The sequence below is a fragment of the Bubalus bubalis genome, chromosome 4 (genome assembly GCF_019923935.1).
Source record: "Bubalus bubalis isolate 160015118507 breed Murrah chromosome 4, NDDB_SH_1, whole genome shotgun sequence".
In the NCBI taxonomy this organism is placed as follows: Eukaryota; Metazoa; Chordata; class Mammalia; order Artiodactyla; family Bovidae; genus Bubalus; species Bubalus bubalis.
The window spans coordinates 63,476,528-63,502,802 of NC_059160.1; the positions used below are offsets into that span (position 1 = coordinate 63,476,528).

The window sequence follows — 26,275 nt, forward strand, 5'->3', positions numbered from 1 at the left end:
CTGAGTTTGGGAGTGTTCCCTTCTATTGAGTTTTTTGGAAGAGTTTGAGAATTGGTGTTAATTCTTTGAATGTTTGGTAGAATTCACTTGTGAAGTCATCTAGTCCTGGAGGTTGTCGGTCTCCTTATTAGTCTGTTCAGGTTTTCTATATTTTTTTATTACTAAGACTTGGTAGATCATACATTTCTAGAAACTTATTCGTTGCTTCTAGGTTGTCCAGTTTGATGACATATGATTGTGTCTTATGATCCTCTGTGTTTTTGTGATATCTCCTCTTTCGTTTTAAATTTTATTTCTTTGAGTCCTCTTTTCTTTGTAAGTCTAGCTAAAGGCTTGTCAATTTTATCTTTTTTTAAAAAACTAACGCTTAGTTTCCCGTTGTCTTTCTATTCCTGATTTTATTTATTTTTCTCTGATCTTTGTTATTTCCCTCTTTCTTCTAACTTTGGGCTTAATATGTCCTTCTTTTTCTTGAGGTAGTTTGAGATTTTTTTTCTTTTTAACATGGGCATTAACTTCCCTCTGTGCTCTATTTTTGCTGCATCCCTTGAGTTTTTGTATGTTGTGTTTCCATTTTTGTTTCAAGATTTTTTTTTATTTCTTCTCTGACCCATTGGTTGTTCAGGGGTGTGTTTAATTTCCACACATTCGTGAATTTTCCAGTTTTCCATCTGTTATTTATTTCTAGTTTATACCGTATTGGTCAGAAAAGATACTTGGTATAGTTACGATATTTTTAAATTTACTGAGACTTTTTGTGACCTCCTGTGCTCTATCCTGGAGAATGTTGCAGGTGCACTTGAAGATGTAATCTATTATTTTTAGATGGAAGACTATATATGTCTGTTAAGTTATTTGATCTAAAGTATAGTTCAAGTCCATTGTTTCTACATTGATTTTCTGTCTGGGTGATCTATTCATTATTGAAAGTGGGATATTGAAATCCTCTGCTATTATTGTATTGTCTGTTTCTCCCCTCAGATCTGTTAATATTTGCTTAATATTTTAGGTGTTCTTAATATTTTAGGTGCTCTGATGTTTAGGTCCTCTTAATATTTTCAGTTTAGTCCAGTTGTTCAGTCGTGTCTGACTCTTTGCGACTCCATGGACTGTAGCATGCCAGGCTTCCCTGTCCATCACCAATTCCCAGAGCTTGCTCAAACTAATGTCCATCAAGTCAGTGATGCCATCCAACCGTCTCATCCTTTGTCGTTCCCTTCTCCTCCTGTCTTCAATCTTTCCCAGCATCGGGATCTTTTCCAGTGAGTCGGTTCTTTGCATCAGGTGGCCAAAGTATTGGAATTTCAGCTTCATCATCAATCCTTCCAGTGCTGTGAATCCTTTTGATGAATTGACTCTCTTATAATCATATAATGATTTTCTTTGTCTCTTGTTACAGTTTTTGACTTTTTTTCCCCCTGATATAAGTATAGTTATCCTTGCTTTATTTTGGTTTCCATTTGTATGGAATATCTTTTTCCAGCCCTTCATTTTGTTCTTATGTGTGTCCTTGTAGCAAAGTGAGTCTTTGTAGGCAGCATAAACATCAGGCCTTTTTTTTTAATGCACTCAGCCACTCTTCACTCTTGCCTTTTGACTAGAGAGCTTAATCTGTTTACATTTAAAGTAATTATAACTCAGTAAGGACTTATTATGGCAACCCACTCCAGTATACTCACCTGGGAAATCCCATGGATAGAGCAGCCTGGTGGGTTACAGTCCATGAGGTTGCAAACAGTTGGACACCACTTGAGCGGCTAACACACACTAAGGACTTATTACTGCCATCTTGGTAATGGTTTTCTGGCCATCTTGTAGTTCCTTTCTTCCTCTCCTCTCTTACTGTCTTATTTTGAAATTGGTGATTTCTGATATGATGTACTTTGATTCCCTTCTCTTTATCTTACGTATATCTATTATAGGTTTTTGATTTGTTACCATCAAGCTCACCTGAAACATGTTACAGGTGTGACAATCTATTTTTAAGCTGATAACAACTTAAGTTTGATTGCATACAAAATCTACCCTTTTACCTCCCCCCATTTTATGTTTTTCATATCACAGTTTACATCCTTTTATATTGTGTATCCATTAACAAATTACTGTAGCTGCTGCTGCTGCTAAGTCGCTTCAGTCGTGTCCAACTCTGTGCGACCCCATAGACGGCAGCCCACCAGGCTCCCCCGTCCCCGGGACTCTCCAGGCAAGAACACTGGAGTGGGTTGCCATTTCCTTCTCCAGTGCATGAAAGTGAAAAGTGAAAGTGAAGTCGCTCAGTCGTGTCCGACTCTTAGCGACCCCATGGACTGCAGCCTACCAGGCTCCTCCATCCATGGGATTTTCCAGGCACAAGTACTAGTATTCTAAATCTATGTTTACCTTTATCAGTGTGTTGTGTATTTTCATGTTATTAGTTAGTATCCTTTCTTTTCAGATTGAAGAATTCTTTTCAGCATTTCTTGTTAAGGCAGGTTAAGTGGTAGTGAACTCTCAACTTTTGTTAGGGAAAGTATTTCACCTTCACCTCTGAAGGACAACTTTGTTGGGTAAAGTATTTCTTGTTTTGCATTTTTTTTTCTTTCAGCATTTTGCATATATCGTCCCATTCCCTCTTGGCGTGCAATATTTCTGATGAGAAATCAACTCGTAGCCTTATGGAGACTCTCCTGTATGAGAGACATTCTTTTTTTCTGACTTTAAAAAAAAAGTTTTTTGTTTATGTGTTTATTTTTTTGACTGCAGTGGGTCATTCATTGTTGCTGCGAGTAGAGGTTAGTTCCTTTAGTTGGGGTGCGTGGGCTTTTAATTGCAGTGGCTTCTCTTGTTGCAGAGCGTGGGCTCCAGGGTGTGCAGGTTTCAGTAGTTATGGTACCTGGGCTTAGTTGCTCTGTGGCATGTGGGATGGTTTTACTGTAATCCATCTTGGAGAAGGTCATTTTGGATTGGCATTTTGAAGTGAACTTTTAGCTTAATGAACCTGGATGTCCACACCTCTCCCCACATTTGAGAAGTTCTCAGCCATTACTTTTTGAATAAGCTTTCTACCCCTTTCTCCCTCTCTTCTTCTGTGACTCCAGTGGTGTGTGGATTGTTTCTGTTAATGTGCCCTGTAAGTCCCATAGGCTTTCTTCATCCCTCTTCCTTCTGGCTTTGTTTTGTTTCCTTCTGGCTGGATAATTTCAAATGATCTCTCTTCAGGCTCACTGATTCTTTCTTCTGCTTGGTCTAGTCCATGGTACTTTTAAGTTGACAGATCCAACTAGTATCTTGTTTGTTTGTTGTCTTTTATCTTATGTAACCTCTTAGTGGCGTTGCTAGAGGTGACCATTCCCCATTTCTTGAATCGCCGTCTTTTGTTGCTTCTGGTAACACCACCTTCTTGGGTCTTGCCCTTTCCTCCTCCTCTTTTGACCTTCTTGTCAATTACCCTACTCAGTTTCTGAGTATTTTTAGTTCTTTTTTTTTTTTTTTGAGTATTTTTAGTTCTTTAGGCTTTGTTGCCCTCTCTCTAAATATACCTTCTTCCTAAATTTCACTTATTACTATGTTAATAGGTTTACCGATAATTACTAGATCAGACTTCTCCTCTGTGTATCCAACTTCTTAATTGGTATTTTTTCCTAGAAGTCTCACAAATTATTAAAATTAATGTATTCAAAATGTGATGATTGCTTTGTAGTCCTCAAATTGGCTCTGCCCCCCATCTCTATAGTAGTAGTGAATGATACCACCATCCATCCAGTTACTCAAGCTAGACACTATACTTTCCCACGTCTAATTTATTATATAAGCTAACTGTCCATCTTTATAGCCATCTCTCCAATTACAGGCTATATTGTCTCTGGTTTGGACTATTACGGTGACCTCCTAATTGAGCTTGCCACTTCAACTCCTGTCTTACTCTTGTTTACTCTTTCCATAGTAGCCAGAGTAGTATTTTGAAAACCTAGATCAGATCTTATAACTTCTCTCTTACATAAAATTATTCACTGTCTGTAGGGTTGAATGAAAGCCAGACACTTTAAGACAGCCTGAAAATTTGTACCTACACCTTTATCCTATACACAAGTGTCACTGGCCTTCTGTTTCTTTCAGATTCAGTTGAAAATCTCACTTTGTGTCTTTTGCACGTTTTTCTTTCTGGAATGATCTTTCATTTCATTCTCTGAATGACTGGTTTCTGCTTATCCTTGAAGTCTCACTTAAATGTCACCTTTCCGACTATAATAACTAAAGTAGGTCACAGCCTTCTGATCTTTTTTTCCCCCAGCCCATTTATCACACTCGGTAATTATACAGTTACTTTGCAATTATTTGATTAATGGCTGTATCTCTGCTAAATGCTGAATTCTGTTAGGACCAAGACCATCTCACATCTTTGTCTCTAGATCATCTTTAAGTCAGGGTTTTGCTCTTGGTACCTGACATAGTGCCTGGTATTCTAAAGTGGGCATGAAGTATTCGTTGAACGAATGAATGTGAGCTCCTTTCATATTTCAAGCACTATGAGAGCTTCTGTTGTTCAGTCTCTCAGTTGTGGCTCTTTGCGACCCCATGGACTGCAGCACGCCAGGCTTCCCTGTCCTTCAGCATCTCCCAGAGCTTGCTCAAACTCATGTCCATTGAGTTGGTAATGGCATCTAACCATCTTGTTCTCTGTCGTCCCCTTCTCCTCCTGCCTTCAATCTTTCCCAGCATCAGGGGCTTTTCTAATGAGTCAGCTCTTCGCATCAGGTGGCCAAAGTATTGGAGTGTCAGTTTCACCATCAGTCCTTCTAATGAATATTCGGGGTCGATTTCCTTTAGGATTGACTGGTTTGATCTCCTTGCAGTCCATGAGACTCGTAAGAGTCTTCTCCAACACCACAGTTTGAAAGCATCAATTTTTTGGCACTCAGCCTTCTTTATAGTCAAACTCTCATATGTATACATGACTACTGGAAAAACCATAGCTTTGACTACATGGACTTTGGTGGCAAAGTGATGTCTCTGCTTTTTAATACACTGTCTAGGTTTGTCACAGCTTTTCTTCCAAGGAGCAAGCGTCTTTTAATTTCATGGCTGCAGTCCCCGTCTGCAGTGATTTTGGGGCCCAAGAAAATGAAGTCTGTCCCTGTTTCCATTTTTTCTCCATCTATTTGCCATGAAGTGATGGGACCAGATGCCATGATCTTAGTTTTTTGAATGTTGAGTTTTAAGCCAGCTTTTTCCACTGTCCTCTTTCAGTTTCATCAAGAGGCTCTTTAGTTCCTCTTTGCTTTCTGCCATTAGAATGGTGTCATCTGAGGTGTCACTTCAAATTAGTATCTGAGGTTATTGATATTTATCCCAGTAATCTTGATTCCATCTTGGCTTTATCCAGCCTGGCATTTCGCATGATGTACTCTGCATATAACTTGAATAAGCAGGGTGACAGTATACAGCCTTGATGTACTCTCTTCCCAATTTTGAACCAGTCTGTTGTAGAATTCTACGTATTGCCTTTTGACCTGCATACAGGTTTCTCAGGAGGCAGATGAGGTGGTCTGATATTCCCTTCTCTTTAAGAATTTTCCACAGTTTGTTGTGGTCCACATAGTCAAAGGCTTTGGCATAGTCAATGAAGCAGAAGTAGATGTTTTTCTGGAATTCCCTTGTTTTCTCTAAGGTCCAACAGATGTTGGCAATTTGATCTCTGGTTCCTCTGCCTTTTCTATGTCCAGCTTGTACATCTGGAAGTTCTTGGTTCACATACTGTTGAAGCCTAGCTTGAAGGATTTTGAGCATGACCTTGCTAGCATGTGAAATGAGTGCAATTGTGCAGTAGTTGAACATTCTTTGGGCATTGCCTGCTTTATTTGTATGTATTTTAATCCTCACACTAATCATATTATACAGTTGCTGTTACTGTCTGCATTTTGCAGGTAAGGTTAAGCAGCTTACCAAAGTCACACAGCTCACACATGGCAATAGTAGAATTAAACCTCAGTCTTTTAATTTTTGAGCCTGTGTTTTAACTACTTTCTGCTAGTTAATGGGCTCTATAGACAAGAACTAACGCTTTTTGAAAAAACATTTAGTGAACATTGATTCATTCCTTACTCAATTGCTAATTGAATAGTGAAATAATTGAGTGCTTATATCAAAACCGAATCTTATTTTTTTTCTTATTTGTAACATAAAGATCTTACATTACAAATGAAAATTATATTCTTTGTTGTTCCAAATTTAATTAATACTAAACCATTATTTTACATTTACAGAATTTGTAGATTGGTATGGCTAGGCATGCTAACATTTTACCCTGGCCTCCACTTCAGCCGTCAAATACTTGCCTAACCCTTAAAGACTGTTGGGGTTTGAGGGTTTCAGTTTGAAGCATCCTTCTTCTCCACTCCAGTTGAGAAATAAGAAAAACGTTTGACAAATGGAAATAAAACCAACACCTTTATTACTGATAAAACTGATATTCAAGACGGTACCTCCTATCTGTGGGCCAGTGAATTTTCTAATACTGCCAGAATTAGGCAGATTATTCCACCTAGGTGCAAGCAGTGATCAGAACCAAACCAAACAGAAAGCTATGGTCCTCCCTTGTGAGGCAACCCCTGTGAACCTCACCAGTGTGTAAGGTAAAAAAGCTTGTTACATTCAGCTTGTTGCAAAGCTGAATGCCTGCTCCCTTCAGGCAGCTGTGCCCCCAGAGCAGAGCTGCCTGCCCGCCAGGGATGGTTTGCTGATGTCTGTCTATTCACATGGAAGGGCGCAGTGCAGTGGGCAGTAAGTGATTCCCCCAGTGAGGGTGATGATCGGATTCCTCAGTTTAGTTCCATTTTCACATACCAGACCAGTGCTTAAATCTAGTAGATTTTTAAACACTGTGCATTTGTTTGTCTTGGGCTCTGTTGGGTCTTCATTGCTGCACACAGGCTTTCTCTAGTTGTGAGGAGCAGAAGCCGCTTTGTTGTGGCGTGCAGGCTTCTCATTATGGTTTCTTGTTACAAAGCACGGTCTTTAGGTTCAAAGGCTTAGTTGTCCCACGGCATGTGAAATATTAGTTCCCCAGCCAGGGATCGAACCATGTCTCCTGCATTGCAAGGCAGATTCTGAATCACTGGACTACCCGGGAAATCCCTAATCTAGTAGAATTTTTGATGATTTTTGAAATTTTTTATTTATTTAAATGGAAGGATAACTGCTTTACAGTATGGTGTCGGTTTCTGCCAAACATCAACATGAATCAGCCATAGGTATACATATGTCCCCTCTTTCTTGACCCTCCTTCCCTCCTCCTCCCCATACCACCCCTCTAGGTTGTTACAGAGCCCCAGTTCGAGTTCCCTGAGTCATACAGCAAATTCCCATTGGCTATCTATCTTTCATATGGTAATATTTGTTTCCACGTTACTCGCTCCATACTCTTTCCACTCTTTCCTTCCTCCCTCTCCCACGCTCATGTCTATAAGTCTGTTCTTTGTGTCGTGTCTCCATTGCTCCCCTGCAAATAATTTCATCAGTAGCATCTTTCTAGATTCCACATATATGTGTTAGTATATGATATTTGTTTTTCTTTCTGAGATACTTCATTCTGTATAATAGGGTCTAGGTTCATCCACCTCATCAGAACTGACTCAAATGCATTCCTTTTTATGGCTGAGTAATATTCCATTGTATGTATACACAACAGCTTCTTTATCCATTCATCTGTAGATAGACATCTAGCTTGCTTCCATATTGTAAATAGTGTTGCAGTGAACATAGGGGTACTTGTGTCTTGGCTTCCTCAGGGTATATGCCTAGTAGTGGGATCGTGGGTAGTACAAGGGTGAAGAAGAGGAATGCTGATATTAACAACTGGCTAGTTGTTAATTAAGGACACCACTGAACGCAACTGTCAGGAGTAAGCCTAAGCAAAGATAGAGAGGAAGGGAAAAAAATGGAAGAAGAATGGAGAGGAGTAAGATAAGAGAGGATGGAGACTAGAAAAAGAGAAGAAGTGAGGGGCAGTAGAGGGTTGCCTCTAAACTATAAGTCTGTTATTCTCATTCTAAATTTTCTTTCAGTTTCACCTCTAAAGGATAACAAAAGTAAGCAGGAACCTGAGATTCTGCTCTGTAAGTTCTATCAAAACTATTTTGAAATAAGGAGAGAGGAAAATAGCTGTTTTGTTTTAGTAAATCAGCCTAAAAGAATAGGGATTTCCCCTTTTTCTATATTGTTAATGGATTAAGCATGCTGTGGCTGTTCTGTAAATAAAGTCTTGATGTGGATATGGGTACTAGATCTTACAGAACCTCCACATTACTATCCAGGAACTAGATAGAACTTACAGAAGTTTCTCTTCTTCTTTTGGAGACCTTATCCCTTTGTTTATAATTGGCTTTTGGTTTTCAGTTCTTACTTTGGCAACCAGTCCTTACTTCCACCCCTTACCTCCAACTTCTGCCTCATTCCCAATTGTGATTTAAACCATGAATTGGATAAACTAGGTTAACACTTTCCTGAGGACGAGTTCTACTCAGATCACTGTCTTTTTTGAGATTCAAGATATGTTAGAAACTATGAGAGTGTGGGTCCAGTAGTCAGGCTGTATGGACTCAAGTGTTTTAACATTCTACCCTAGTTTTTTAAAAAAAAGTATGTCAGACTTGAAGAGACTTTTGTTTTTAAATAGATAATAGATGTATGGACTTGTTATAAAATATAAAAGGTTCAAACAAGTATAAAGGAAGCAAATAAAAAGTCTGTTTTCAGTCCATCCTCCATATACCTAGTTTGTCTTTCTAGTGGCCATCGTTATTAACTGCTTCTTGTGTATCTTTCTAGAGATAGTTCTATGTATATTATATCAAACTTTGAAAAATTATTTCCAAAGTCCTTTGTGATTTTTAAAAATAAGCATAGATAAAGATTAAACTTGATATAGTTCATGGGGGGCTAGGTGGTTGCATATATACATTTTATTTTGATCTGAAGATAGACTAGGCACGTATACCTTTCATATTCTTGGGCTAGGCTACTTCCTTCAAATGTGTAGTGTTGCCAGTATTTATTGTTTGGTGAAACAAAAATATTTCTCTAATGACCACAGGAACAGAATATTTTCATGACTTTGAGATTTTAGGCCTTGATGAAACCAGACCCTTAATCTACCAATCTAAGAATTCTTTCTGTGGGTAGTATAAGGGTGAAGAAGAGGATGCTGGTGTTTCCTAACTTCTAAGGGTTTGTGATCTCTGTACGTCTTACCAAAATGAAATTGTGTCAAATGATGAAAATAGAATAAAAGACAAGGGAGGACAGAATAAACTCTAGGCAGACATTATCTTTTCCTTCATCTTTTCTCTAAGGCAACCGTTTTGTGGAAGAGAGCCACGTACACCTCTCTGCAAGCTCTGTTACCCTTTTCCACTTTGCAGTTCCTTCTTCCACCATATCTCCTCCTGAACAGCTGACCCACCAGCTAGGCTGAATAGTGGAGGGATTTTGTTATGCAGAGTCGCACTCCATGGGGACTCAGTTGTGTCCCAGCCATGTTCTGCCTAAGCAGTTGGTTGTCATGTTCAGACAAGCCGCTTAACCTTCAAAGCTCCTTTTCCTGTCCTGGAAGTTAAACTTTTTGCCTGTGTTTCCTGGTACATACGAGATGTTGCCACACTGACGTGTACCTACACACTGATGGCATAGTTGGTTATTCCTTGGGATACAGGCATGGGCTTTTGCTGCCTGAAAGGGCTGTGCCCCCCATAGAACTGTCCACATATTTCAGTTGAGGGCTCTTGCTCTGGTCAGTCTATGTAAGCACCAGTCTTATGTAGGTTTTACTCTTAACTTATTTGGGTCACGGTTCAAATGCCTTTGTTTCTTAAATGTTCTACTTTGGACTCGACATTACCTATTCCCAGGGAACTTAGAACTGTCCTCTTCTCAGAAGGGAGACAAAAGGAGGTAGGGTCATGTAAGAACTGTTTTACTCAGCTCTCTGCACCGGTTTGGATACTGTCAGTCTTAGGGTTTCCATTACTTGGTTCTGCTTAATAAAAAGTGAAGTGACATACCAAAGGGAATGTTAAAATAAAATTAAGACTCAGTTTCTAAGTTTTAGAAGGAAACTAATAACATATTCCCTGCTCTACTTCACAGAGTTGTTGGGAAGAGCAAATGAAATCATAAATGTTATAGGACTTAAGATACTGGTTAATCATCAGACAAAAAGATAGAGTACAAAATTCTGCATCATGTGCCTAGAGGAGTGAGGAGGTTCTTTTTCCAGTCTTGAAGAAAGCAGAGTTTCTCAAGAGTTTCTGAGTACGTACGTATCCCCTTGCACCTGAGTCTTTAAGGTAGAATGGTTTGTTCATCATTCAGGGCCCCAAAAGGAAACAGATGGCATACCCAAGCAGAGTAATTTGAGAAAGATGTAATAAAGGGACTATTTACAAAGAGACTTAGGGAAACCAGTGAGAGCGAGCAGAGTACCCTATGGCCAGCAATTACAGAGCCTATGTTACTCTAGATCTAAAGGGGGAAGGAACTGAGGGAGATTGCCAGAATCGAAGAGCAGCTGTATGGAGAGAACTTTGGGCGCCAGTAGCAGTATGCAGTCAAATCACGGTATTCTGGCAGGGGAAGGAGCTAGGAAAAGAAATATTCTGATCTCCTCCTCCTCCTGCCCTTTGATATCCTGCTGGTGTGTATCTGGTTCACAAACCCAACTGGAATCCACAGGACAGGGGAGCCTGTTCATACACTCTTTATGGTCAGCTTCCTAGCCACAAAGCAAGGTGGACAGGAGTGGCAGGCAGATCTGGAAGGGCGCATGGATGGATCCTTTGGCAATAAGTTTGATTGTTTTATTAACTGAGGATTCTTTAGTTATTTTGACTTAGGGTTTGAAAATGTCGATTTTATACCTAAGATCTCGTTTGAGTATCACCTGGTATGAATGTGAGTAACTCCCCCTGGCATTAAAGGAATGTGGAAAACAGATTACTGTTATAGCGGTAAGAGCCGTGAAAGAGAAGCGGGGAGGAGATGAGCTGGAGGTGTCAGGCTTACTTGAGCTGAGAGGGAGTAGTGGAAGTGCTGAGAGTCATGTTTTAAGACCAGGTATGTTGGGCAGATCTGTGGTGTGGGTTCTCTGGCCTAGGCTCTGCATGTTGCAGAGCGACCTTTCTGTTGTTATTGTCTTTTGATAATTTTATTCATTCATTTTTGGCTGTGCTGGTTCTTCATTGCTGCAAGGGCTTTCTCTCAATGTGGCGAGCAGGGGCTACCCTCTAGTTGTTTTGCACGGGCTTCTCGTTGTTTGGCCTCTCTTGTTGCGGAGCACGGGCACGGTCTCCAGGGCCAATGGGCTTCGTTAGTTGCAGCATGTGGCCTCAGTAGCTGTGGCTCCCGGGCTCTGGAGCACAGGCTCAGTAGTTGTGGTGCACAGCCTTAGTTGCTTCTTGGCATTTGGGGTCCTCCTGAATCAGGGATCGAACCTGTGTCTCCTGCATTGTCAAGTGGATTCTCTACCACTGAGCCAACAGGGAAGCCCCTCGTTTTGTTTTTAATGTTACTGTTTTCTTTTTTTCCAGAAGGAAGGATGATTGAAAATACTCCTTTTTTGTTCTGATATGATATAATGTCTAATTCATATTTTTACTTGAATTTCAATAAAGTATGTTAATTTTAAGACTTCTCTACCTGTAAATGAAGTAGGGTGATGCCAACTTAAGCTGAGTCCTGTGCTAGGTCATGCTAGCCTGTAGGATGTTTTCAGTGGTTGGAATGTCCTCTCCTCTCCACCCATCTCTATGAAAATTTTTTTTTAATTATTCACTTCTTTGTTTGACTGTGCTGGAACTTTGTTGCTGTACATGGGCTTTCTCTGGTTGTGGTGAGCAGGGGCTGCTCTCCAGGTGCGGTGCGCAGGCTTCTCATTGCAGTGGGTTCTCTTGTTGTGGAGCATGGGCTTTCAGTAGTTGTGGCTCCCAGACTCTAGCATGCAGGCTTGAGTGCACGGGCTTAGCTGCTTCGAGGCATGTGGGATCTTACCAGACAGGGGATTGAACTCATGTCCCCTGCATTGGCAGGCAGATTCTTAACCACTGGACCACTGGGGACGTCTCTCTGTGAAATTTTTATAACAGCTTTATTGAGATAAAATTCCCATGGTGTACAATTCACCCATTTAAATGGTACAATTCAGTGGCTTTTTGTATATTTGCAGAGTCATGCATCCATTACCATACTTTTAGGGCATTTTCGGTACCAACCCCCCAAAGAAACCTCACTCACACAGCCATCACTTCCCAGTGCTTTCATTATCGCCCTCTCCTAGCCATAGGTAATCACTCATCTACTTTCTGTTTCTAAAGACTTGCCTGTTCTACACACTTCATATAAATGGAATCATATAATTGGTGGTATTTTGTGATTGCCTTCTTTCACTTAGCATGTTTTCAAGGTTCACATCATAGCATGTATCTGTATTTCTTTCCTTCTTAATGACTAATAGGCTCATATGTGGATGTACCACATTTTATTCACCCATTTATCAGTTGATAGACATTTGTGTTCACTTTGGGCTATGATAATGCTGCTACAAAATTCTTGTACAGGTTTTGTGTTGGACACATGTTTTCAGTTCTCTTGGGTACATACGTAGGAATGGAATTGATGAGTCATGTGATAACTCTGTGTTTAATTATTTTAGGAACAGCCAAACTGTCTTCCAGAGCAGCTGCATCATTTTACATCCCCACCAGTCGTGTACAAGGGTTCCAGTTTCTTCACAGCCTCACCAACACTTGTTATTTTTTATTGTAGCCATCAAAGTTACTTTTGATTAAAGCCATAATCTTTTTATTATAGCCATTCTAGTGGATATGAAGTTGTATCTCATTATGATTTTGGTTTGATTTTCCCTATGGCTCCCTTTTAAAAGTTTACCCTCCTACTCATTTTTCAAGGTAAAACCCAAAACATTTTCTTTGAGAAACTTTTCCCTCAGGAATTGTTTTTTCTTTCATGTTCTCATACCATTTTTCTTGGATCCCCATAAAAAGCACACACATTTTGTTCTGCTAGTTATCTAGGTTGTATGCTCTGGTTTGTGAATTACTTAGTGGCTTCTTGTGAAAGTGAAGTCACTCACTTGTGTCCGACTCTTTGTGACCCTATGGACTGTAGCCTTCCAGGCTCCTCCGTCCATGGGATTTTCCAGGTAAGAATACTGGAGTGGGTTGCCATTTTCTTCTCCAGGGCATCTTCTCGACCCAGGGATCGAACTCAGGTCTCCTGCATTGTAGGCAGACCCTTTAACCTCTGAGCCACCAGGGAATCCCAATGGCTTCTTGTGGGTATGTGTTTAAATTTATTATGAAATATTTCACTTATACATTTATTCACCTGTGAGTCCCCACTGCATCAAGCAGAGCTTACACATATTCGGCATTCATATATTTATTGAATGATTCAAATAATGCAAAGGGCCTCATGAGTGAATATGAAGAGGATTGATACTTTGCAGGGAAAGTGGACTTTATTAGGAGAAATGAGAGAACTCAGGAAATAATGTATTTTTAGATAAAAATGATCAGATGTGTTACATGTCCCAGAGACCACTGGTTCCAGAAACTTGCCTTGTGGAACATCAATATCCATATTGTAATAGGAATTTTGATATCAGGCCACTGAATTTTGTATCTGTGAGACTTTCTTAGGGGTTTATTAAGATGATACACAGTTACTATTAGCAAACCCCCTAAATTTGTTTTACTCCTTTTAGTAAATATCCATGCATATATTCTGTGCCCGGAACTTAGCTGGGCACTAGACATGGGGTGGAGTTTTCTCTGGCTCTGGTGATAATAAAGTTAAGGGCTCAGGATGGGGATGACTTTGATAGCAAATGAATGGATACAGGGTTTGTGAATTTTCTTAAACCAGGCAAAGTGAACAGTTGATCTGAGAACCTTATTTTCAGAATAAAGACAGTGTTTTACTTGCATTAGATTTTAATTAGCAGGTAACTCATCTGAGTGGATCATTCTCTTAAAGATCTGATGAAAACTTAGTGATTGGAAAGTAGGCTTTGAATCTCTGCTACCATTGTGATCTCTTGCAAGAGAGCAGAAGGAAGACACACTCTTGTCTCCTGGTTTCCTGTAACTCAGCAAGACAGGAAACATAAAGTTCCTGCTACAGGAAGAGGGGAGTTTGCTTTTTCTTTTTCTGGATGAAGATGAAGGAGTTATATATTTCTTTATCCCCATGCTATAAGCCCTTCCCCAGATTATCATGCCCCAGAGATTCTTACAGGATATTTTTACAACATAGTTCTCTAATCATCCTTTAAATACCACCCCACCAATCTTTAATCCCACCAGTCTTTAAGAAATTAAAGTCTTTTCAATATTTTATCTTAAAGGTCTCAGGCTTAGTAAAAGAAGAACAAAACAGAAGGAATTGTTTTATCATCTAGACATAAGTAACCATCAAGGTGGTCAGAGAGAGGTAGTTCTCAAGATGGTTAGGACCCACTCACTGCCTGCCTCCTAACCTCATATCTCTTCATGCGCTTTCCATAAAAACATCTCTCCAGAGTTTTCCTGGATCCTTAAGAACTGCTAGGGGAAGCATCAAGTCTCTGAAGACAAATAATAGCTCAATTTGGGTGAGTTATCTATATTCTGAAAGGAAGGATTTTATCCTTTAATTATAGAACAACTTCATTTTTTAAAACAATTCCAACTTCTAAAAGCATAACTGTAACTGAGTTTGCGCTTGCTGTGCGCCGAGCCCTGTGTTCAGTACTCTGTATCCTTTAGCTCATTTGTCCTCCCTTCTCTGCCTTCTTTCAGCTCTCATGTGTGGCTGTTCACTCTGAAGGGGAGTGGTCTCTCTTGGAAGCAACCAAGTCCTCCCCATGCTGGTGTTCCCACACACGTTTTACTGAGAGCTTCAGGCCTCCTGCCAGCCTTGAATTGGCTGCTCTCTGGCATTTGCGTTCCGTCAGTTCACCTTTGCAGTCCAGCCAGTGTTCTGTTTTGCCTTGGTAACCCGTTGCCCATAGGTATCTGAGTTTCACTGGAAGATCCAAAGCCATAAAGTCCTTGCCCTGAGATTGTCTCCCGTCTTTAGGGATCACAACTGAATTTATTCCATTTCCCAGGAATTAGTGCAATATTAGAACTTTCTAAAAGCGTTAATATCTACTCCGTAAGCCTGCATCTCTAAGGCGCTATGTTCACTTTTAGCTAAAAAATCAAATTTTAAGGCTCTCCAACACTTAACGACTACGCTTTTCAGGCCTTCCCTGTGAGGTATTTCTAAGGTATTTAAATGTTTATTAAATGAATAAAATTAACCAGTATTTATTGTAAAAGCATTCACATATCTGCATCAAGCAGATCACTTCAAATTCTGCAAGTTTGAATTTTTTTCCAAGTAATTCCATTTATGAACACTAGTTTAATGAAACAGTAACTTTTAAAAATGAAAGACAGATAATGTGACATACACTCTTGGTAAAAAACTGAGAAACAGAATATTAACCCAGAATATTAAACAAAACAACTTTTAGTCCCCCATTCCCTGTTCCTGTATCAACTAAAGATTCTTAAAATAATTTAAAGCACTTGGATATCCTTGGAAAGTAATATTAAAATGTACAATATTTCTGCATTACATTTTCATAGTATTAAAAGGAATAGTAAATTGCATATTCTTTCATTCAAAATACGGAAATATGAAATATTAAAACAAATTTTACAAAATTGTAATTGGTTTGTGCTGGGTTTTACCTAGTTTTAACACAAATAGTTATTTTTATTACATACTACATACATTTGAGGGCATAAGAAATATATTTTTCTTGATTGTACAAAATGATTCATTGAAAAATGCTTAAATACAGCTCTCTAGGAACATTTCCATGTTCTTATCAGTGACCATAAAGTGGAGAGAAGGAATTTTTGAGTGTCAGTGTAGAGGAAAGTGGGATGGAAGGTGACTGAGATCCAGAGTTTAGGTGACTGGCAAGCTCATCCAATTAGGAGGCTGCAGAGTTATGGATGGGACCCAGGATTTTCTTAACTAAAAATGCTTCAGATTAGTGTTCTCAAGAAGAAGGGGCTAGGGAATCTAATTACGACTATAGAAACTTCAAAACTCAATTAGGTGTGTGTCCAGTAACGCCTGCCTGTTGCCGTGAGTGCCATGTCCGCCACAGCCCCAGCTTCAGCACACTTGCTATTAGCAGCTGATTCTTTTTACAGAGATTCACAAATTGGGAATCAAGTTCTAACCCCTCTTCTTTTCCAGAGTTACAGTGATGCTGCATGCTTCTTCCTTTCTCTCTCCCACCAAGGGTGGCTTGAGGATGATAAGAATGTTTTCAGGTAGATCCAGTATAGAGACGTGCTTGCCATTTTCTGTTTCACTTAATTTCAAGTTTAACAGTGTATTAACCATTTTGGGAAGAAGTTCTTTATCAGTGCCCTTGAAAAAGCACACTAGATCACTAATCCTCTCTGAACCTCCACCCACTCGGCCTGGCGTACCTGCAGCCCAGCGCACAGGCACTGCTGCAGGAGAGCCCGGGCCTGAGGTGTTGGCCACTGTCAGCCATGGCTCAGGCCGCGTGGATATCCCACAGGTTCCAGCCCCGCGCCGCACAGGCCCACCCCTGCAAGTTTGAATTTAACTTCTATTTTTTTCCTGACCTCCCTTCGTGTCTAATGTCTCCTAATTAGTCTCACTACCTTTGGTCTCCTACCCCTCTGAACCAGCTGGGATAATACAGCCAGTGTCAACTTTCTTAAATATATGATATCATGTCATTTCTCAGCTTATAATAAACCTAGTAATGTTTCCCAGTCACTTCCGGAATTAAATCTTCATAACATGGCTCATGCCTCCCCTCTTCTATGGAATAACTTTACATATTTCTTTGCTACATCCTTTATTTCTGAAGGCAAGTTTAATACCATCCCAGGTGTCTTAAGATCCTAGGCCAAATGTGAGGGTCCTTGCTTTAAAGAGTTCAAATCTTGCTCTTCATTTTCTAGCTTAGGCCCTGATAGAGGACCAGTGGCCTCAGAGGACTATTTCAGACAAGGAGGAGACAAAGAAGACAACTCTACCCTCCCCTCCCACCCCCAGCAAAAATATCTCAGTCCTCTGAACTCTCATGTATATCGCCCTTTTCTCTTTTACATATATAGGTAAACATAGATCATTAGTTTACTTTAGTTAGTATTCTCTCTCCAAATAGTTTCTTTTGGGAAGCCAAATAAGCTTTACTTAAGAGGCTGGCTCAATTTTATTTCGTAAATTCTCTTGAAAAGAGAGTATTTTTCTTTTTTCTCTTTGGAGCCAAACCTGCATAGCAGTTTCAGAAGCTATTTGGGAACAGCAAGAGAGAAAAAAAATTTCTTTTTTCTGAACTACATTTTTTTTCTAGGAGTTTTTCTGGCCTTTTTTTTTTTTAATGACTAAGTCATATTTTTAGATTATGCCTAAGACCTTACTGTTAAAACCAAGATTATAACCATGGTAGCAAACCAGTAACTTGTTTTCGATTTCTTTCTTTCCTCAGTAACCCTTGGTTCTTCTTTGGACAGTCCTAGCATCATTGATAGTTCCTCTTAGGAATGTTTTCTCACATTGGGAAAGGGCACAGATGAACTCTGACTGAGATGGATGATCTCATGGGCTTGTGCTTGGTACCTGGTACAATGCTACTAGAGTTGCTTCTGCTGCCACTGGACTGCCGGCACCACCGTCATCCCCAGGCCCAGACTCTAATCCTGGTTGGTTGCCGGGGCGTGAGGGTGCTGCACACCATCAGCTTGCAGGATCTTAGTTCCTCAACCAGAGATTGAACCCAGCCCCAGCAGTGAAAGCACTGAGCCCTAATCGCTAGACCTCCAGGAGTTCCCTAGAATCTTATATTTAGAAGCATCAGCTTGGCTTTCTCAGCTAAGAGGAAAGGATGTCTTAGCGAATGACCTCTAGCAGTGATCTTCTTATTCTGAACTCAGAAGCACTAATGATTAGAATATAGGTCATAATCTTCTTGCCTCTAAATCAGATGGTGCACTTACCATAGTAGTGACAATGGGGGAGGTCTTGACACCTAGTATTTGATTATTATTACATATCTACTAATTCACTGGCGATTTCAACATCGTTCTTAAGTACTGCCATTTCTAGCACTGGATGTATGACTTTTAGGTTTATTTGCCCTGTTTTTGTCTTGTTGTCTGAAAGTTGCTTAAAAAATACACATGCCTTGCCCTGCACTTGCTGACTGCCACTGCCACCACAGAGGAATAATAATTCATATTCTGCCAGCATGTGGATTGTTTTGTATGGAAAATCCTAGTATGAGTGCGGGCAAAGAGAGGGGAACAGGGATAGGAAATAGATAGGGTATATCAGGAGGTGCAGTAGGTAATGAGTCTTTGGGCCATTCCAGAATGTGGTATTGAGTTTCTTCTTCGCTGTAGTATGCAGCTAAGGAGTGAACAGTGTATTTGCAAGTGGATACAAATGTGTATTTGCACATTTTTTAATGACAGAAACAGGGAAATACTTGCTTCAACATATTTAGCCTGAGCAAAGATTTTTAAGAGTTTTCTAAAGGTCAGAGGCATGAAATATAAGAGGCACATATTACATTAAGATTATTTGGGGGAAGGTTTCCCCTCTTTTATATTTATGTATCTCTTTTTCTTGTTACCACTCCAGTCTCTTACTGCCACCGCCACCAAAGAAAAGCAGGTGGGGGAACCCTGGAGATGAAGCTGGCATTTTATAGGAAAGTAATTCCAAATAGATTTGTACTGTAAAGTGCTTTAAGCCAAGGGAGAACTGGAATTTGAGTATGATATAGTAAAGTGTACCACATTATAGGTAGTTACGCAAATTTGGGGGCTTCCTCAGTGGCTCAACAGTAAAGAATCTGCCTGCAATGCAGGAGACTAGGGTTTGATCCCTGGGGTTGGGAAGGTCCCCTGGAGGAGGAAATGGCAGCCCACTCCAGTATTCTTGCCTGGAAAATCCCATGGAGAGAGAAGCCTGGCAGGCTACAGTCCATAGGATTGCAAAAGAGTTGGACATGACTTAGTAACTAACAAATGCAAATGTAGAGTATTATGAAGCATATATTTGTATACACTAGAAGCTTGATTAGAGCATTAGGATATAAAATATGCCTGGAAAGAATGAATCCATGTTCTAGTCAACCTGGTAGTTTTTCTCTAACAGAAGGACCCCCAAAGTGTAGCAGAGTCAGGTTGCCTGTCCTGGTATCAATAGTGAAAGATTACAGATGTTTCATCCCAAATCTTGGATTTCCTTACCCATACTTTATCTAGTATTCATTCATATTTAAACCTTTAAAATATGGTTGTAAAGAACTTACGACTAAACCCCTATTAGCAGAGTGAAAAATGTCATTTTTTACTATCTGGCACGATAATTAGTATTTCATTTTATTTGTCCAAGTGTATAATAATTTTCAAACTCTTGCAAGTATTTTGCAGTTTTCCTGTTCTACAGCTCTATGAATAATCTGTGTTCAGCGTTTCTGTACCTTCTTGATTTGATAAATTACTAGTTCCTCTCTGTCATTTTTGAATAGAACTTAGATTTTTATTAATCTTGTCTCATTACACAGTTTACTTAAGAGGCATACATCTCTTGTATTTCCAGCATCTATATAGTAAAAAGAACACTTCTCTATCACAAAGTATCTTTTTTCTAAACCTTTAGCAAACATATTTTGACCTCTCATTTTCCGTGAAAGGACAGTTAAATATTTTCTTATTCAGAGAAGAATTCTGCTAGGTGTTTGTTTTTTTTTTTTTCCTTCATTTTTTTAAAAACTCTTCTATGACTTCATTGCTGTTCGGGTTTGGAATCATTCTTTCCAAGGGCCAAGATCTTCCTCACTCCTGAGCATCTAAGTGTGTGATTTTTCTGACCTTTTGCTCTTCATGTCTCCCCGCAGCCATATGTGTCGTTGTCTCAGCAAATGGCACCACCTAGTCCAAGCAGCAGTACCCCTAACAGCAGCAGTGGGAGCACTGCACAGGACCAGCTGAGTAAGACCAACCTCTACATCCGGGGATTGCAGCCAAGCACTACTGACCAGGACCTAGTGAAGTTGTGTCAGTCGTAAGTTGGGGCACACGTGGATAGGTTTCCAGGGACAGTACAGATTTGGTGATGCTGGCTTCTTACCAGATACTCTTATCCTGAAATGCAGTATTATTTTGCTTCTACCCCTATTTCCACAAGGTTTCTCAGCAACCCCTCCGAAAGAAATTCTATGTACTGCCAATATATAAAACTTTCATGTGTTTCTCTGAAAAAAGCCAGATCAGGCTGACCTGGAAAGCCTAGTTAGTATATGAGTTTGTTTCCAGCATGTATCTAGAACTGATGGTCTTAGTGGAAAGATTTCTGACCTTACACCTTGAATAGAAATGCTCAATATCTCTGAAGATATTGATCAGAAGATAGAGTCAGCAGTGAGGATAGAAGAAAGTGGGACTAAATTGAATTATGCTCTTAGGAGAGTTTCTGCTGCTAGAGATATTTCCAGGGACCCAGAGGGGCCCTCAAACTAGTGGATAAAGAAGAATATGAAGAAAGAGTTGTCAACTGGTATTTACCCCCTAAAGATCTTAGGGGTTCTTTTGCATAGACTTGAGTCATGAGGTAGCAATAACTACCATGGAATTAACCCAGTTAGGAAAGCCGGAAAAATTGCACGCATGCAGAGATGCCAGCTCAATTCTATGTAGCAGAAAAATATGTGTTTCAGATCATTTATGTGGGGGAGTGATTGGAGGCTGGTAGGATGGGAGTACTTACAGAGAAGGAGAAATTTATTTCGGCGTGCCAGGTCTTAGTTGCGGCAAGCAGGATCTTCATTGCAGCGCGCGGGGTCTTTAGTTGCAGCACGAGTTCTCTAGTTGTGGCCTGTGGGTTCAGTGGTTGCAGCACTCAGGCTTAGTTGCTGTGAGGCATGTGGGATCTTAGTTCCCCTACTAGGGATCAAAGCCACGTCCCCTGCATTGGAAGGTGGATTCTTAACTTCTGGGCCACCAGGGAAGTTCCTAAATTTACCATTGTTTAAAACTGTTGAAGTATAACAAGCATACAGAAAAGTGTACAAATCATAAGTGCTTACAGAACAGTGAATTTTCATAAAGTGAACACATCCTTGTAAGAGTCCCTTGTAACGCAGATCAATGGAACATTATCAGCTCTTCAGAAGCCCACGTCCCTGTGACAATCTCTCTCCTACCCTCAAAGGTATCTACTGTTTGACCTCTGAATGATTAATGTGGCTTGTTTCAACTTCTTATAAATATAATGATATAGCACATACCATTTTATGTCTAGTTTCTTTTTCTCAGTGTTGTTTGTGAAATGCATCCACATTGTTGCTTGTAGCAAAACTTTGTTCATTCTTCTTGCTTTCTAGAATTCCATCATAGGAATATAGCACAGTTTATTTACTTGTTCTACTGTTGCTAGATATCGGGTTGGTTTCCAGTATGTGACTGTTATAGATATGAATAGTGCTGCTGTGAATTTGAGCAAGACTTCTGTTGCATGTGTATATACATTTATGTTACTAGGAGTAAAATCGCTAAATTATAGGGTATACATTTGTTCAGCTTTTGTAGATACTAGTAAACAATTTTCTGAAGTGGTCAAACTGACACAAACTCCCATAACAGTATATGCGTGTGCCAGCTGTCCCAAATCCTGGAGAGGCTGAACATCCTTCCCCCAGAATGTATGAGGCCTCAGAGGTACTCTGTAAATCCCTTAGTCTTCTGAAGTTGTGGTTTTGGAATTCTCTTTGCACCAGGCTGCACAGAATCAGTCTCTAAAGGTTGGCTATGTGTATAACACTGGATCCTTTACCTCAGCTTACCTTGTTAGAAAGATATTTAAATTAACTTAGGGGACTTAGTCTAGGACTAGTAATTTTTTGAGGGAATAGAAATTGGCCAGAATGTCTTTAGGAGACATAACAGACGTGTGTTTGATCCCTGGGTTGGGAAGATCCCCTGGAGGAGGGCATGGCTACCCACCAGTCTTCTTGCCTGGAGAATCCCTGTGGACAGAGGAGCCTGGCATGCTACAGTCCATGGGGTTGCAAAGAGTCGGACATGACTAAAGTGACTTAGAATATGAAGGAAAAGAGTACTATATCAATCTAGTTCCTTGATTTCTCTACCCTTTGTTTCATGGACTAAATATAGTGTGCTACAAAAATCAATTCTGTGACTCCACAAGACAGAGGAAAAGCTCAATTCTGCTTCACTCTACTTTAAGGCTAATTTTGTCCTTACCGATAGTTGCCTTACCTTCTGTTGTGTCTGAGGGATGAGAATAATAAGGATGGGAGCATATAGGATGGGAGTAAGGAGCCCAGGAGGGGACCATAAGTAGGAGTGCGGCAGAAAAAAAATAGGTGCTAGATGAGTTATGACGAAAGGGAAGCTGAGAAGAGCAGGTGGGTGGAACCCTCACAGGCATGTGAGCTGGGAGATAAACCTCTCTGTGAATGGTGTTTCCCATGCATAGAAGGACTTCCTGCCTTTGTCCCAGCTATCTCTCTAGGTTGTAGGGGAAGTACGCTGGATCCTAAGCCCTGGTGGGCAGGAAAGAGAGGCGTGGAGTCTGTAACTGGAACTCCTGGTTCTCTCTTGGAGGGCTCCTTCCACGGAGGAAGCAGCACGATCCAGCTGTTGCCAGCTGCAGTGGAAACTCTGAGCTCAGAGTCTCAGGCTGCTCAGACCACAGCGAGCCCCACCCTAGGGCCTGGGTGGAGATAGCAGCATGTGTGTTCTCAAGCTCGCAGTCTCCCTCATCCCTTCTCTTGCCTAAATTTGGGGAAGAATCCAAGTATGCAGCCCAGAGGGTTAGGATCACATCTATTCTAGCCTCCAGGGCCCTACTTGGCTTATTCTGTCTAATCCGAGGGTCACAGAGCCCCACTAGAACAGTCAGGGGCTGTCAAGGAGCAAAGCAAATACATCAGTCATCATCTGTTCTTTAGGGATGGAATGGGAGGAAAAGTAGAAAAAAATCCTTGTTTCAGGTAATTCAGTCCCTGCCAACTGTTTTCCAGTTAAATTTTATACTCCTGACTTTGTTACTGATTTTCTTTTCTGTCTCTCTAATATGGTTCACCCTCCTGGAGTAGAATGTAGAGATTTCTTTCTAGTAGAACACTTCTAATATATCCTGGAACAGTGATACTCCACTGTTCACAAGTTTGGGGAACTCCACAGGACCCCACATGGCTAAAGTATAATTTTAAAAGGTTGAAGAACATAACTCTCCTACAAATATAGGTGAGCCTATGCCAATATTTACTTTACTCATTAATGAGGGAACTAGCAGAATGGTAAAATGGGTTCAAAGAGCATTTGAGAGACTGAGTATCGATAGGTACTGAAGAAAGAAAGTGAATAAGATTACTAGGTTACAGAGAAAAGTGCTTCATACCCTTTAGGACAGTAAAACAGTAACCTTTGGGATTATCTTTTCTAATGGACAAAAATTACTTGTATCTCTACTAGATAAAAATCTGCAAGTTAATATGTATCTTCATAAAATCTGAGCCTCATCAGTAATAAATAGCAAACTAAAGAAACATCCTTCTAGATAAGAGAATATACCTTGAATGGGCCTTGTAGACAATGTTCCAGAGTGACATTGAAAGAAGGTGAAATCCTCATTCTGCCTTATCAAGTTTTGGGTAATTTTCTTAACACAGCTATTGCATTTAATCTAATGCCCAGTCCCCCTCCCTAATACACTGAAATCTTGACAGGTAGAAATCAGGGAATTCCTTGTCAGTCCAGTGATTAGGACTTGGCATTCTCACTGCCAGGGCCCTGGAATCAGTCCCTAGTTGGGGAACTAAAATTCCATAAGCCACAGGGCACAGCCGAAAAGAGAAAGAAGTCTTAGACACTAAAGCCCAAAAGAGAGCCATTTGGTTAAATGTTGAGGTCCTTTGGATATAATATTATAATAATAGCGATTAACAGTGTTCAGATGTTTTTTGATAGACATTAGTGCTTTGTATTCATGATCTCATTTCATATTCCCAACAATCTTTTCTCCATTTTACAGATGGTGAGTCAGAGGCACAGAAAGATTAAATGACTTGTCCAAGATCACACATAGCTAAGTGGCAGAATCAGGATATGAATAAATGCAGTTTGGCTTAAGTTGACCTTCAATCAGGGGGCCAGTTGAAGAGTGAGGAGTGGGATATTAGAGAAGAGAAATAGATTTTCATGGGAGAAATGCTGTTTGTCCAAAGGAAGATAAGTAATATCAAGGATTACTTTTAGTCTTCAGGGAATTCTTGCCAGAGCTCTGCCCTTGCACACTGATGAATGGACGTCACCAAGCTTCTTTCCCCCCAAAAAGACAGTAGTCTCTTTCTAACTGGTATCTGAGTCTTATTTGGGGGAGAAGAGAGAAATGTGTTGACAGTGTAGGGACTATAGTTACCCTACTTCTTGTAGATGCCTTTGGGGAATAGGTTTATATGAGAAGTGTGACATTTTAAATTCATTTGTTCTTATTGCTAAGGATTGAGCAGGACAGTTTTTCCTAGTGGGAGTGAAGACAGGGCATGGATTCCTCTAGATGTCTCAGTCTCTGTCCTTGTCTAAACCCCTGCCCCCAGATTATCACTTTGCATTTTCTTCTCCCTTAGATACGGCAAGATTGTCTCCACTAAGGCCATCCTGGACAAGACCACAAACAAGTGCAAAGGTGAGAATACAACTATTCCTGCTGGTGGAGAACAGCTGCAGGTGAGGCCCTCGCTTGCCTCCATCCCTCCCTGCTTCAGGCCCCTGGTTTCCAGTACCAGGGTGGCGTCTCTCAGGGGTTCAGGCTTGAAAGTCAGGTAGGTATGTAGATTCTTTGGTGACCAGAGAGCTTGAGCTAAAAGTGCTGTTTGGGAGACCCAAGGCTAGAAGCCTGCACTGAGTGCCTTTGAGTCCTTTGACCACGCCTTTGTGTCATGCTCTCCTGGATTGGATGGTAGATACGGGCACGTGAGACTATTTCTACTCAGCAGAGCACTGTAAATGTCTTGTGTTGGTGTACATGGGGCAGCTTAATTTTGTTGGGGTTTTGAGCAGCTCTAGGTGGAGAGGGAAAGAAGGAAGGGGCTGGACGCTGGGGTGAGGAGGGGCTTCTTCCAGCAGGTGGCTGGCTATCTGCAGTGGAGAGGCTGTATTTCCTACATGCCTAGCATTTCTGGGATGTGACTAGACAAGAGGAGGGAGTTCTTTTGGAAATAGAGGGGGGCCGTGAGTTACTAGAGGAGCCTAGTTGTTGAAACCTTGGGTTTTTCTTAGGCGAGAGGGAGGAAGTCAAGGATACCACAAAGACCTCATGGCCCTTGGCATTCTTAGCTATAAAGTAGACTAAATCTCACAGGGTTTGGGGATCCCATGGAAAACCACCTGAAACCTCTTAATCTCTCTTCCTCCCTGCCACTTCTATTATGTGGGTCGAAACTCTTCCTCTGTTTCCTGAAAAGCCGGGGCCTCCTACCTCCCTTACACCTCCTGCCTCCCAGTGACTCTGTTTCCCTGTTCCAGGCTATGGCTTTGTGGACTTCGACAGTCCTTCAGCAGCACAGAAAGCTGTTACAGCACTGAAGGCCAGTGGTGTACAAGCGCAGATGGCAAAGGTAAGGGTACTACCCCACGTCTGTTCCTCTGAGAGGTGGTAGTTAGCCTCCAAGGTGTCCAGAGGACTTAAAAGCCACGTGGTTGAAGGGCAAGGGCTTTCTGCAGTGCGTTTTGACTATATCTAGTCTCAACCAGGGCCCCACTGAGTGCCTCTGCTGCTAGAGGAAGGTGGTGTTCAGAACCATGGCAGGTAGCTCTGTTAACTCTCTTCCTCTCATCAAGTATTATAAGCAGGCAAGAGGGTCCAGAGGCGTCTTCCCTTCCTCCAGCTCTTTCCCTATCTCCATCCTCGTCCCACTTCCCTACCAAACAGCTCGTGGTATTTTTGCAGCACTCTCTGAAGAAGCCAGTTGTCAACTCCAAAGTTCAGAACAATGCTTTCTACCTCCCAGCACTGTTCCCTGTAGGAACGGGCGGGGGTGGGGTGAGTGGTATGTAGGGTGTCGGGGGTATAGACACCACAGAGAGAAAGGAAACTATCCCTTCCTTTCTCCCGTCTGTCATTTAGGCTACTAGAAAGCTAGAGACTTTTCCCTCTTCTC

At 40.9% G+C, this 26,275-nt stretch overlaps 1 protein-coding gene across 3 annotated transcripts in view; it reads left to right on the forward strand.

The window, feature by feature from the left end:
- RBMS2 (RNA binding motif single stranded interacting protein 2) overlaps positions 1 to 26,275 on the forward strand; it is a 59,032-nt gene that overhangs the window by 12,971 nt on the left and 19,786 nt on the right. For all 3 annotated transcript variants that reach the window (XM_044941519.2, XM_006074988.4, XM_025283761.3), the window contains 3 exons: positions 19,988 to 20,154; positions 24,743 to 24,801; positions 25,641 to 25,732. In XM_044941519.2, the coding sequence (XP_044797454.1) occupies positions 19,988 to 20,154; positions 24,743 to 24,801; positions 25,641 to 25,732 (318 nt within the window). The remainder of the gene's footprint in view (positions 1 to 19,987; positions 20,155 to 24,742; positions 24,802 to 25,640; positions 25,733 to 26,275) is intronic.